Source organism: Clarias gariepinus, chromosome 26 (assembly GCF_024256425.1).
Source record: "Clarias gariepinus isolate MV-2021 ecotype Netherlands chromosome 26, CGAR_prim_01v2, whole genome shotgun sequence".
Lineage (NCBI taxonomy): Eukaryota > Metazoa > Chordata > Actinopteri > Siluriformes > Clariidae > Clarias > Clarias gariepinus.
Genome location: NC_071125.1, coordinates 24,198,771 through 24,211,939, shown reverse-complemented (window position 1 = coordinate 24,211,939; position 13,169 = coordinate 24,198,771). Strand labels below are relative to the sequence as shown.

Sequence of the window (13,169 nt, the reverse complement as noted above, 5' to 3'; positions counted from 1 at the left end):
ATTATTCACTCTATGTTGTTTATGTTCCCTGGTGGATAAATAAAGCAGTTTTTTTCTGGTATTTGTCATTGTTGTTGTTGTAGTTACAGGAAATTTAACATACTTTTTGTTGATTTATGACCTTTTTAAAAAGTTTGATTGAAAATTTAACATTTTTAAAAAATGTTTATCTTAGATTAAAGATGGCCTTCAACTCCTGTTGATGTCTTAATTCAACTGAAAATGTTTTAAAACATTTTTACTAATATTATATTCACTTCGATAAACAAGGACCATGTTGCTTGAAGTGCATTAATGGTCATCATCGAGAAAAATGAACTCCTCTATTATTTTACTCCGTTAATTCAACTAACACTAAAGACTCCTTCCATTAACTTGTTTTTCTAATCTCTTAATGTGAAATGTCTTTTATTGTCACAAGCTTATTCTGACATGAACTAATCAGCATGATCGACAAAACCGCCGCGTGTAAGAACAATCTGGTACAGGGTTCAAGTTCATGTGTTCGAGAGGTTCAGGTGTAGATGCTCCAGTAGATGATGTTAAAGGTGAGGTAGGCGAGAGGGAACAGGACCCTGGAGTATGAGTCGATCATGTAGCTGTTGCTCATGAGCAGGTGGAGGTGATGACTCAGAGGAGATGATTTTCGTAGACGTGTGCCCAGAGCAGGAGGAGCTTCAGGGACGCTGGAGTTCTGCGAGGACACGGGAGGATCCGCACCAAGGTCCGTCAGCTGAGGGAAGGTGCTGAGCGCCATGTCGTCGTCATGGAAACAGCCGTCGAAGGCCATGGCCTGGGAAGTCTCGAATTTGGAGCGCTACAGTACACACAGCACGGAAGCAAAAATTCCTCAGGATGTGACTTTCACACCTGTTTAAAACTGACATGCACATTTCTACCAGCAGAGGGCGACATTCAATAGTATTTGAATCTTTCATATTTTTGAAATGCAAAAAAAAATATGAATTTTACAGTTAAAAATGGATCAAGCTCAAATGTACATATATCTAATTGTATACCGGTTACAAAGCCCCGCCCACTAAATGTTTTAGCTTCTTAATAAAGCTGAATCTTATGCTTTACAAAGCCCCGCCCACTAATTGGTTTAGACATGGAAAGAAATGGGATTATAAAGCCACACCCACCAATTCTGTTAACTCACAAATAAATTGGAGAGATTTAAGCAAAGCGTGATGTCAAGTCTAAAGAACACGAAGCTGCAACATTACACTTCTAATGGCTGTAAGAGAAGATCTCCACCTTTCCCTTCTTCAACTTCCTCATCTCCTCCACGGTGGTGAAGTAGTTTACAGCAGCGTACTCAATCACCGACAGGAAGACGAACAGGAAGCTGGCCCACAGGTAGATATCTACTGCTTTTACATAGGACACCTGGGGCATGGACGCTGACACGCCCGTGATGATGGTGGACATGGTCAACACGGTGGTGATTCCTGGATCAGAGCAAAATAAAAATAAAAAATTCAGTTCGATAAAATTCTTCATAGACGATCATCAAGAGAATAAGTAATAAATGATGACACCTGAAAACTATTATAATTCCTAAGCATTAGGAACTCATTTATGTTTTTAAGTGGAAAAAATAAACATCGATTTGAATTAGTTTGGCACTGTCGCCTCGCACCTCCAGGTCGTGTGTTCGATTCCTGCCTCAGGTCTGTGTGCATGAAGTTTGCAAAGACATGCAGATTACAGTAGGCTTATTGCTGTTTCCATGTGTGAATGCACATGTAAGTGTGTGTGCCCTGCTATAGATTGGCACCCCATCCAGGGTGTACCCTGCCTGTGTCCTAAGTTGGCCTCGTGCCCTAAGTTTCCTGGGATCGGCTCCAGGCCCCCCAGTGACCCTGTACGCAGGATAAAGCAGTATGGTGACAGAATGATAGACGATGAAAAGTGAATGATTGGGTGAATATTTTTTATGTCAGTTGTATTAACAAGTATAATACGTTCACATGCATCTGTTGTTTCTGTTTTGTAGGTATACTGTATGGTTAGTGTTAGACAAAATGCACTATGGGACTGTACATGTGTGTGTGTGTGTGTGTGGTACCAAGTGAGACGCGAGCAGGCACGGCTCGTCTGTCGATCCAAAAGGACACCCAGGAGAGCACGACCATTAACATCGTGGGAAAGTAGGTCTGTAGCATGAAGAAGAAAATGTGTCTCCTGAGGATGAAGTTGATGTAGAGTCTGTTGTACCAACCTGAGCAGAAACGGAGATAAAGCCAACTGACCCTCAGCACTTTGGTCAAAGGACAAATGAGCAATCCCAAAAGGAAGAAAAGGAGAAAAACACAAACGGTACCGGTACTGCTGTAGAAGGCCAGGCCGCTGGACGGGTTGAACTCTTCTATAAAGAACTGCGAGAGAACAATCTCATCGGTTCTCAGGGAGTCGTTCCCGTTCTTCCAGTACAGCATGAGGTCGTTTTCATTGTAGGCATCTGTGTGATAAAGAAATCAAGACTTTTCAAGATTTAAAGGACTTTATGAATCGGTGAGGGAAGTCACTTTGCCTCGTTTCAGCTGCTCGCTGTTCGGAAAAGTACGGAGGAAAGGAACCACATCAACACCGTTACGGTCTAGGACGAATAACAGCTCTAAACGTGAGGGTCGCAGTTTACAGCCGCGCTCTACAGAGGAGTGACGTGAAGGGAAATAGAGCGACAAATATATTATTTCTGCATTGTACTATTTTGTGTTTCACTGCATGTGGTGCTGTTTATGGTCGTGTATGTGAAAAATAAAATTTCTAAATTTGAAATCGATCCTCCAGGATGGTTCCTCACCCGACCTGAATAGGCGCTTTAGGTGGAAAATAGAGACGGTAAAACTAGAGGGAGAGTCATGTGACAGACACACCTCTTACACCCCCTCCTGACCCTGAAAGCGCTCGTTAGGTCTGGCCTCTACTGTAGGTGTGTGAGCTGTTATTCCTCCTGCGAGACAGATTGCGTTTTCCATTTTCACACCATACATCCTCTGTGTACATCGTTATCTTCAAGTGTGTGCCCTGTAAATGAAGCTACACTGCTGGCTCTGGTCGCGAGGTGTTGATCGTCCCACGCTCGGCCGTCCTCAGTGTGTTGGAGGTTTTGAAGTAAACAGGTATGTGATGTTTTCTGAATATCTATTTAGCTTTTTAGATACATCTGCTACGTCCTTCCTTTCTCCCTTTCTTCCTTCTGGCTCTTCAGGAAAGTGTCACCTAACTACATTTTACTGCATCACTCCAGGATTGTACACTTGGCTACGTCCATGAGAGCTGCTTTAAAGGTCCCATATTTTGCTATATTTTCTGTAACAGGTAAACCCCAGACACCCCCAAACTCTTTCTGCAGATCAACCAGCCCTCATACAGGTATAATGCATTTTGCACACCTTAAACTTTTTTTATTCCACTCCTCCTTCAAACGCAGCATTTTAGTGTCTATGTAAATGAGCTCCTGCTGAGCCACGCCCCTTCTTGAGAACAGCAGAGCTGAGCAAATTTGTGACCTGATTATAAGGGAGGGGCTCATCTTATACCGTAATCAGGTCACAAATTTGGGGAATGCATGGAAAAAGGACAGAAAGCAGGGAATCTTATTTTTATGACTTTGTTTGTTTGTTTGCTTGTTTTTTTGTACACAGACTGGAGACCCGTCTGTCTGTCTAAACATGCACGATAGCTTAATAGGTCCGCTTTGTATCTTTTTTCCATGTGTGTCTCATCTTAATATTGTGACTGGTATAGTATTTAGAGTCGCATATTAAAATATTTATTGACAAAATCCAGCGTCCGGCCTTTCGAGTGAGTCTGCCGTAAACACGTGTTCTGTTGTTTTCTTTTCGCAGATGAAATGTTTATCTTCGGTTAAAAGCGAGTTGATTCTGGAGTGGTGTTTTATCTGAACAGCAAACAAGGTCAACACTTTATTAAGACTATTCTGTCAAACACTGGAGTACTTGAATTATTATGAGAGTAAACACTCACAGCTCTCCAGCTCCAGGGAACAGTTCTGAGTGTCCAGAGGAAAACTGCTGAAGTCCATGGAGCACTGAGCCGTGACTGTGATCCTGCAGCAGGAGACAGACTCACCTCTTAAAATCCCACAAATTTTTATCTAATAGCTAACACAAATCATTTCACATGGCAGGATCACATGCAGAACGTCATGTAGATTTATCTCTCACACAATCTATATAAATATTGGAATTTTGTGTCATAAATTAACATGAAACTAATTTTAACTGCAAAATTTATGCTTTGAGAGAAACTTAATGTATTTAAAGGTAAAAAAATTGTAGAAAACTGCAAATCGTAGCATTAAATTATTTAAAGTCGCATGTACAGCACGTTTGTGAAACCGCTATCACTAGAGTAAGTCTTATAATAAAAAGAGAACATCTTCCCCCAACCACAGGAGCTCACCTGACACTATAAAGAACATTGCCGTCTGGGTAAACCCTCAGCATGATGTTCTCCATAGTGGTGTCGTGAATGAACGAGCGCTTCGAGTGGACAAAGAAGACGTCAGGCACCCAGATCTTCTTCACCAGCCGGGCGTCGAACGTGCGGCTCATGTTGTTGCCCGAGGGAAAACCCAGGCGCTCGTCTTTCCAGTAGTGCCTCAGGTACAGCGTCATGGTGAAGTCCTGAAGAACAAACAGGAACTGTACTCACACCAGCATTCGGATGCAGACTCATGGGTGCAGATGTTTGGATAAAAGTCTGACGTGTTTACCATGTTGACCTCGGAGATGCTGTCTAAGCTCTCCACCTGGACGTCGATGCCCACGGGAATAGCAGAGCCTGCCGAAAAGACGACAAAGGTGTTTCAGGTGTGGAACATGAGATCCAGAGGGATCTGGAGAGATAGCAAAGCTGTGCTTTTGTCACCTGTGTGGAATGTAATGTGCTTGAAATGGCAGAAGCAGATGCATTGTCTCAAGGGTTGTTGTTTAAGAAAGTGCATGGTGGTGTCTGATGTCTGATGTGCTGAAATACTCAGTTAAATGTAGGCTAAAGGCAGAGATGGGACGTAACTACATTATTGTACTTAAGTACATACAGTACAGTATTTCACATAGAGGCTTATACACTTGCTCCCCTCCAAAGTATGAGAAATACTTACTTACCTAACTCCATTTCTCCAGGTGCACTAGATGTTTGAAATCAGAAGGTGAGACTGGTTGCAGACAGCAGTGAAAACTGCACATTTACAATTGGGTGAGATACAAAGAAAGAGAGATAGAGAGAGATGTTTTAACTATGAAAAAGGCTACTGTGAGCTAACGCAGGGTGATTTACTTAAAAGAGTCCCCAAAGTTTCTGTAATACTCTAACTCTCACCATGATGAAGCAATCTGAACCGAAAAATACACTATGCACCATGATGTACTGTACTGTACTGTATGTGTAATCAATCGCTTAACATGCAAAAAATGCTGCTCATTACTGTACACCACCATCCTGATGAGAAGTCGAGTGACTGAGTGAAGAGGAACGGCACCCTGTATTACCCTGTACTATATTTTTGATATTTGAAAGGGATACTTCTGTACTTTTACTCAATAACACTAGTAAATAACACGTCTGCATGTCACGTCAATTACAGGATTTGTGTACTTTGCCCACCTACAGTATATCACTGAATTAGTAGTTTTATGTATTATATTTTTCATTTAGACTTTTTAAAATGATATTGCACTAGACTCTTAATCTCTGCATTCTAATTGGTCAGAAGGTGTTGATTAATTCCCTATAAGAAGCTTTGACAGCAGTTCAGACGCAAATCATACTGTAGGTTCATACTAATAACTAACAGTTAATACATCATCATTTCCATAGCAACAGATTGTCCACAGGGACTTGGTAACATTTCAGGGTATAAAAAATGCAAGAGAGTTTTTAGGCTTTGAGGTTAACATTTATGGAAGGAGTCTTCAGTGTCAGAGAAAGTAAAGAATTAAAAAAAGAATTAGTTATATGAATTATAAAGAATTAATTATATAATCTAAGATGGTACTGGTGAGGTCGACTGCCATCACGACTGCGCTAAACTCTCTTTCCTTGTTTTCATTTTTTAAGTTAACTTTCAGTCATTTTAAACGGGCAAATTCTTCACCACTGATCACATTTGGTATTATGAGATACTCTTATTTTTGTTCGTTTAAAATTTACTTACAATGTGATGGTTTTAGACCCGGATCCAAGCTGACCATAAGCATTTCACTGCATATCTTACTCTGTATGGCTGTGTATGTGACAAATAGAATTTAAATTTAATTTAATTTAACACCTTCTGACCAATCAGAATTCAGAAATTAGGAGCAATGTGGTGTAAAAGAATAATAATATTGGGCCTAATACAGAGCTTTGTGGGACACCTTGTTGCAAAATATTTATTTAAAATGCTTAAATGTAAGAGCAACCTAAACCATCTGAAACATCTAAATGTCAGAACAAAAAGCAATCTACAAATCATGTGCTCATTGAGATGATTTAAAATTGTGTCTTCATTTAAGGAATTCAAGTCCAAATAGTTTAAAAAAAATACTTTGAGAACCAGATTTGTTTTTTTATAGCTGACCCAGTAACTCTTCAGCCCTGACTCTAAACACGTTTTCCACAAAGTATTTTCCTTTTACACATTTTAGATGTCTTCTTAACAAGATCACGTAAAACTCTAATTGCTCACACATGTCTAGACACTGATTGTATAGTGCAGTGGTCCACCGAGCAGACGTACTGTAAAGCGGACGTGCATCTGTTACTGCTTAAAGACTGAGACGGTTTGGGGTTTGGGGTTGTGGTGACGATGGGAAGTGTGTATTTGTGGAAAAGTCATGTCACGTCGAGAACGAGTAGAGCCTGAGTTGTAAACTTCTAAAGGTTTTCAACAAGTGTGTCAGCAGACAGATTTGCTTATAATTAGATTGTGTGATGGTACGAGGAGCTGGAGCTGCTGGTAAACTGTCGGGTGAATACGAACCCAGGTTTTTAGCCAAGGAGATTTACACAGAAGGATTGTGACTGCTTCAGGGATAAATCCTTCAGCTAACCAGGGGGAAAAGCATAGTGTGAGGTTTTTTTTTTTATATTATTATTATTACTATTATTATTATTATACAGGTGAGTGCAAAAGAAGAATTCTTTTCATGTCTTATTCTCCTACATTGAAGAGATAAATCACTGGAAATGTCAAACAAATACAACAGAAGACAAAAAGAAAAAAAAGCTCCCCTGGCTGCAAAAATGTCAGCAGTAAAGAAGAGGAAGATGGTTTGAGAGACGAGTGGAAAAGAAGAAGGAAGTACTTATTAAATGTAAACTAGAAATGATGAATTGTGATATACTGTAAGTCTATTAGTTACAGTAGGATATTTGTGTCTCTATATAGTGAACAGATGAAGAGTAAAGCGGTGCAGTGTGGTGCGAAAGTTCTGCACGTGTTTTAGCAGTAAAGATGTGCTCAGTGGTTACTGCATAGTGAATAGAAACTGTGATCTGAGACTCGTCACTCTAACACGGTGAAGAGCCTCGGAAAGGTGAAGATGTTCTTATGGTAGACTTTTTTATTTTATATTATCCCCTGTATTAGAAAATAAAGCAAATCTGTTTTGAAATAAAATATTTTCTAGTAGTGAGTTTTGTTTTGCTTTAAAAATCGAAGCCAGAGCAAAGACCTCACAAGCTGGGAAGGTCAGAACAATGAGTCGATTTAGACGAGGACTTGGTTTAGGAGACGATTAGTGACATTTTATTTACTGTTAAGATTACACTGCTAGAAATCTTCTTTCCTAAAATAAATGTAACCCACTCTGTTAGTTAGTCTCAAGCATGTAATTAACCAAACTTACCTTTTGGGCTTTCTTAAGAGAATATAAAGAACTAAAAAAAGAATTATGGTGCTGGGATTCACATCAATATTAATGAACTTTGATATGGTAAATAACAAATAATTATCCTTGAATTCTTTTCAGTCCTTTTCTTTAGTTAATTTTTTTTTTTTTTTTTGTTACGCTTAATGCTCCCTTATTCAGAGCAATTTTTGTTCATGTGGTTTGAACCTGGGACCTCCTAAACCATAGTCCAAAGCATTGAGCTAGCCCTGACCCCTGTATAACATCCTGAGTGTGCTTTACTCCTCACAGAGCACCGCAATTTGTCATGGTTATCATTATTTATTTATTAAAGAACATACAGTAATAACATTTTTATCAGTTTGTATTTGTGCTTATTGGTTTAAAAAAGTGCAAAAAAAAACAACTTACATTATAGCAACTATAAACTATAAAGCAATAAAGATCCTTTCTTTCTATTTTTTCTCTTGAAAAATTCTATAAATATCTCATAAATCTCAATAAATCTCCTACAGGAAACGTCACCGCATCAAGAAGTTTTATTGAACACCTTTTGACCAATCAGATTTGTCTGATTTAAATGTCTGATTTTTAATAAGAAACACATGTTCACTTGTTCCTCTGTGGTTCTTAAAGCTCTTTCTGAGTGAGATACACTGATATACTGTGGAATGGTTAAGAAGAAACACATTTTGAAGACTTTGCCCCACCAGGGCTCGCTGAGCCGAAAGGTGTTTATTAGTTTGGTTTTAAACAGCCATGTCTTCAGTTCGGTTTCTGTCTAGCATCTGTTTTGATCTGTTTTTGTACTGTGTTGTTCTCATATCTTTTCTATCCATGCCTAATGTCGTAGTTTTAGTTTTCCTTAGGTCGTAGTTTTATGTTTAATTTGTTTTCGTTTTCTTTACATTATTAAAAGTCTTAGCCTCTGCAGTTATGCCTCGCCTGCGATTCTCCAACCTTGACAGAATTTCAGGTCTATCTTGTTTTTCTGTCCTCATAAGGAAGTGAAGATCTGCTGCAAATCATATCTCTACTTATTACACATTCTCCCCACCTAAATCAAATTTGTTCCTTCTCTCTCTCTCTCTCTCTCTCTCTGTGCTGTATTGGTTAAAAATAAATAAATAAATAAAAAACCTAGACCATAATCCAGATTAACACTCCTGAACAGAAATCTGGGCCTCAGGTGGCTGCTGTCTGATTTGCGTGGCACAGGATCTGGGTCAGCTCGACATTTAGGTCACTGAAGTTGATGTAATGTTTGCGTATTGACCACTTCAGCGTGTTTCTTTTGAAATAAAAATCAGTGAAACATGGAGAGTCTCCTGTTATAGGTTCTGACCTCCGAATCCCGGTCGCATGGCGAAGTCATGTTCCTCGATCCTCAACAGCTGCTCGGTTTTGATCAGGAGAGATTTGGTGCTGTCCTGCTTCTTTAGCTTGTAGTCAATCCGTCTAGGTGTGTGTGTGAGAGAGAGGGAGAGAGAGAGAGAGAGAGAATAGAAAGGGGTCGGGATTAAAAACATGAAGTGTAATCCGTGTAAACACACACTGGAATTGTTCCTAATTAATTGGCACATAGTAAAATAAATTATTGCATGTAATTATCATTTTACTGAATTTGTATGTTTTTACTTCTTATACAAAGCATGTTCAAGTCAAACTGGGACTTGATGAAATTTCTGGTGACTGAAGGTGTAAACGGTGTAAAACATTTGAACGGTGCAAACGTTTTAAAGAAGTGAATGATGGAAGAGACGCATCTGTCTGTGTGAACCTTTACACAACATTCACCAACACAACTTGCACATTACGGGAACTCGGCTGGATGTTATTCCCACGTCCCCCCATACAGTCCTGACCTCGCTCAAAGACATATCCACATTTTGCATTCCACTCTAAAGGAGTTCCTGGGAGGCCGGCGATTCACACGTGAAGCAGATCACGGCTCTGGTGTACCGACTTAAACAACCCTTCATATTCTTCATTTAGACTTTTCCTGATATTGTACAACACTCTTAAATGCTGCATTCTGATTGGCCATAAGGTGTTAAGAGGTTTCTCTAAGAGCAGCTCTATCAGAAGTGCAGGTTTATATTAATGTAACTAGTTAAAAAAACAATTCGCAGCAACAGATTGTTCACATGGACTTGGGTAAATTCCAAGGTTTAAAAAATGCAACTGAGCTCTGAAGTTTTCTGACAGGAGACGTCTATATCTTTAACGTGTGTGGAAGGAGTCTCCAGTATCAGCACTTTGTAACAGGTAAAACGCTGTACAGCTGTAGGAAGTTTACCGTGTATTTATCACTTCCTTTTTAAACCTGATCAATTAATCAATTTTTTTCTTCTGTAAAGTATTTACCGTAATACACTCGTCTTTGTTTACACTAAGTAAACCCTGTGTGTTTTACGATTATAGGGAAACAATCAACAACAGGGTGCTGTAAGAAAATAGAATTATTGTTTTTACCACCATTGTTTTTTCATTTTTTTTTATAAAAGAAATATTTTATTTCTTTAATATTTTATTTCTCTTATACTGTAGAAAATACCAACAAATCACTTTTTACTTTTTATCCATTTATAGTTACCTTTAATGCCGTGCAATATCAGTAAATAGATTGTGTTATAAAGCAACATAACAAAGCGCGCAGGTTAAACACGTGCCTCCTGTAGATTTATACGAGAGCAGAATAATATATGCATTAATAATATAAACCTGAGCTACTATAAGAGCAGCATGTTATCAAGAATTAATCAACACCTTCTGACCAATCAGAACGCAGAACTCTGTGAAAGAGTAGGATGAGCAGAAGAGAAGGATGAGAAGGATGACCTCATTCAGTGAAGTTTAATGCATTTTGCAGTTGAACCCAAAAAAAAATACATGGACGAGCCACAAAAAGACACGTTTCAGAGTCACTTTCTCTGGATTCCACAATCATCTGGATTTCGACTTAACTGACATTCGGATGATTTTAAAGCTTTTTTGTTTAAAGGATTATGCTTTTTATGTCCTTGAGCAATGCTACTGTATGTGAAGTGCAAATGAAAAGCCGTAAAGTTTAGGCTTCCCTCCTGGCCTGAGGGTTCTTCAGCAGGAATGAGGAGCAGAAACCACAAAGGAAATAACATTTTAACCCGACCATCAACACTCCCTTCAAAAACTGAGCTGAGACACTAAAAACAAAATTTAAATGAAAGAAGTAAATAAACAAAGCCTACAAACATGATTTTATGATCAGAGAGTGAGAAGAACAACAGAACAGAAGGATTTACCCCACATATTTGTGCTTGGCGTGTTCCCCCAGGTACACATCCTTGTTCTTCTTGCGTGTCGCAGGCCGGTGGTTAAGCGGCGTGACGGGCCACAAGCCGGCCAAACACAGCAACCCCAGGCTCAGCAGGATTAACTTCATCCTCAAGCCAAAGTCTGGAACTTTTCCTCTCCTTCCGAACCTTCAGGCCGTGTCACGGTCTTCCAGAGATGCCTTAGAAGGTCAGCGAGGTCCTGGTGTCTCGTCTTTGCCATTGTCTGACCCAAAAAGTCTTGAGAAATGCAGAAAATGTAGATTCAAAAAAGATTAGGGTGAAAGCCGGTCAGCTCGTGTGATCTGAGCCCAAATCTGATCTTCTCCAGGTCCATCGTATGTGAGTGTCAGGCAGGTGTGCGACTGGCTCTGTGGTTCACTTCAGACGGTCAGACGCTCAGACACTCCAGACGCTCAGACGCTCAGACACTCCAGACACTCCAGACGCTCAGACACTCCAGACGCTCAGACACTCCAGACGCTCACACACTCCAGACGCTCACACACTCCAGACGCTCACACGACTCACATCAGTACAATTTCATTCTCACAGTAATGAAAGATTGGAATTAATTCCATCCTGAAATCCTCTTATGTGTTGCACTGAAATCTTTCTGTAACCTACAAACAGCACAGGGGCTGCACACACACACACACACACAAACACACACACTGTGCTGCCTCTAATCAGGATTTTTACAGAGCAGGACTAAGCATGTTTTAAGGGCAGTAAACACTGTTATACTCTGTATCACATACCTGTACACACACACACACACACACACACACACACACACACACACACACACACAACAGTTTAAAAAACTATCAATGTCAGGACCAGATCCACCCCCCCCCCCCCTCCTTTCACATTGGTATATTTAGGGCCCAAGCACTATACTGTAGGCTGTGCAGGACCCTCTTGTTTTCCTAAGGATTTTTTTTCCCACTATTTTGGGCTTTTGGGGTCTTAACATGTGAAAAAACTTATAAAAAATTGGCAGACAGTTTGGAATCTGCTGCCATTATGATGCCTGAGAGTCTGGGCCCCGGGCGTGGCTAGGGGCCCTCACATGAGAATTTGCACCACTTGCACGTATGCACACGAAACTCGATACACATTTAGATCTCATTGAGCTGAACAACATTCACACTTCATGTCCTGGGCTCAAACTCAACTCAAAAGGAAGTCAGTTATTTTGGGTCAATCACAAAACGATGGTTGTTTTGATAAACGCCTCCCAGGGAATTTTCTATGATCGTCACCAAACTGGGCCGATGTGATCTAAAGATACCGAGGACACAAAATTGTAGAGTGATTTTTGATATCTCAAACGGATCAGCCGTGACGATAACTTAAACGTACGCTGATTAATAACTTTCTGTGTGGTATTATACTGAGTGACATTACAGTATAGTCAGTAACACGTACAGTGACATCGCATTGAGTAACATCTTAGTGTGATGCTTTTTTTCCAGCATCTGTGGCCACATGCATGTACACATGAACACATCATCGCTTGCAACTATATTTTTAAATTAATATTACATTTTCTTCCTCTTCACATTCTTAGCTTATTTCTTTCCTTATTTTCTCTTATTTGAATTTTTGTATTTTTCCTTTTAAAAAGATTTGATTTATTCCTGTTTTTCATTTCCGAATAGTTTTTTCATCTCATAAATCAACACCCTCTCACATTTTTTCTCAGTTTCAAAATTTTCTACATAATGCATTCATATTCTATATTTAAACTTTTACTTAAAAAAATCCTTTTTTTAACCTAATGTTATGAAAGTAGCAAAATGGGTTTATAAAACTGTCAACAGGTAAATATTTTTGCACGCAGGTAAACAGGATCATATGAAAAAGAAATGCAGAGCGAGGCTTGAGTTCGGGCGGAGACTGAAAAAGTATCGAAAAGGTCGAATAATGTCATCTCGCCCTTTGATCTTTTAAATTCTGTTCAGATTAGAAAATATGA

At 39.5% G+C, this 13,169-nt stretch overlaps 1 protein-coding gene across 1 annotated transcript; it reads right to left on the bottom strand.

Moving 5' to 3' along the window:
- Nucleotides 1-373: 373 nt before the first annotated feature.
- On the bottom strand, nt 374-11,522 carry LOC128514153 (gamma-aminobutyric acid receptor subunit rho-3). Its single transcript, XM_053487875.1, has 9 exons — nt 11,156-11,522; nt 9,217-9,329; nt 4,751-4,818; nt 4,438-4,661; nt 4,000-4,082; nt 2,330-2,467; nt 2,075-2,227; nt 1,261-1,454; nt 374-817 (listed from the first exon to the last, which is right to left on the bottom strand). Exons 1-9 carry the CDS (start codon nt 11,293-11,295, stop codon nt 515-517), a joined length of 1,416 nt encoding a protein of 471 aa, XP_053343850.1. The 5' UTR covers nt 11,296-11,522; the 3' UTR covers nt 374-514.
- Nucleotides 11,523-13,169: the final 1,647 nt, after the last annotated feature.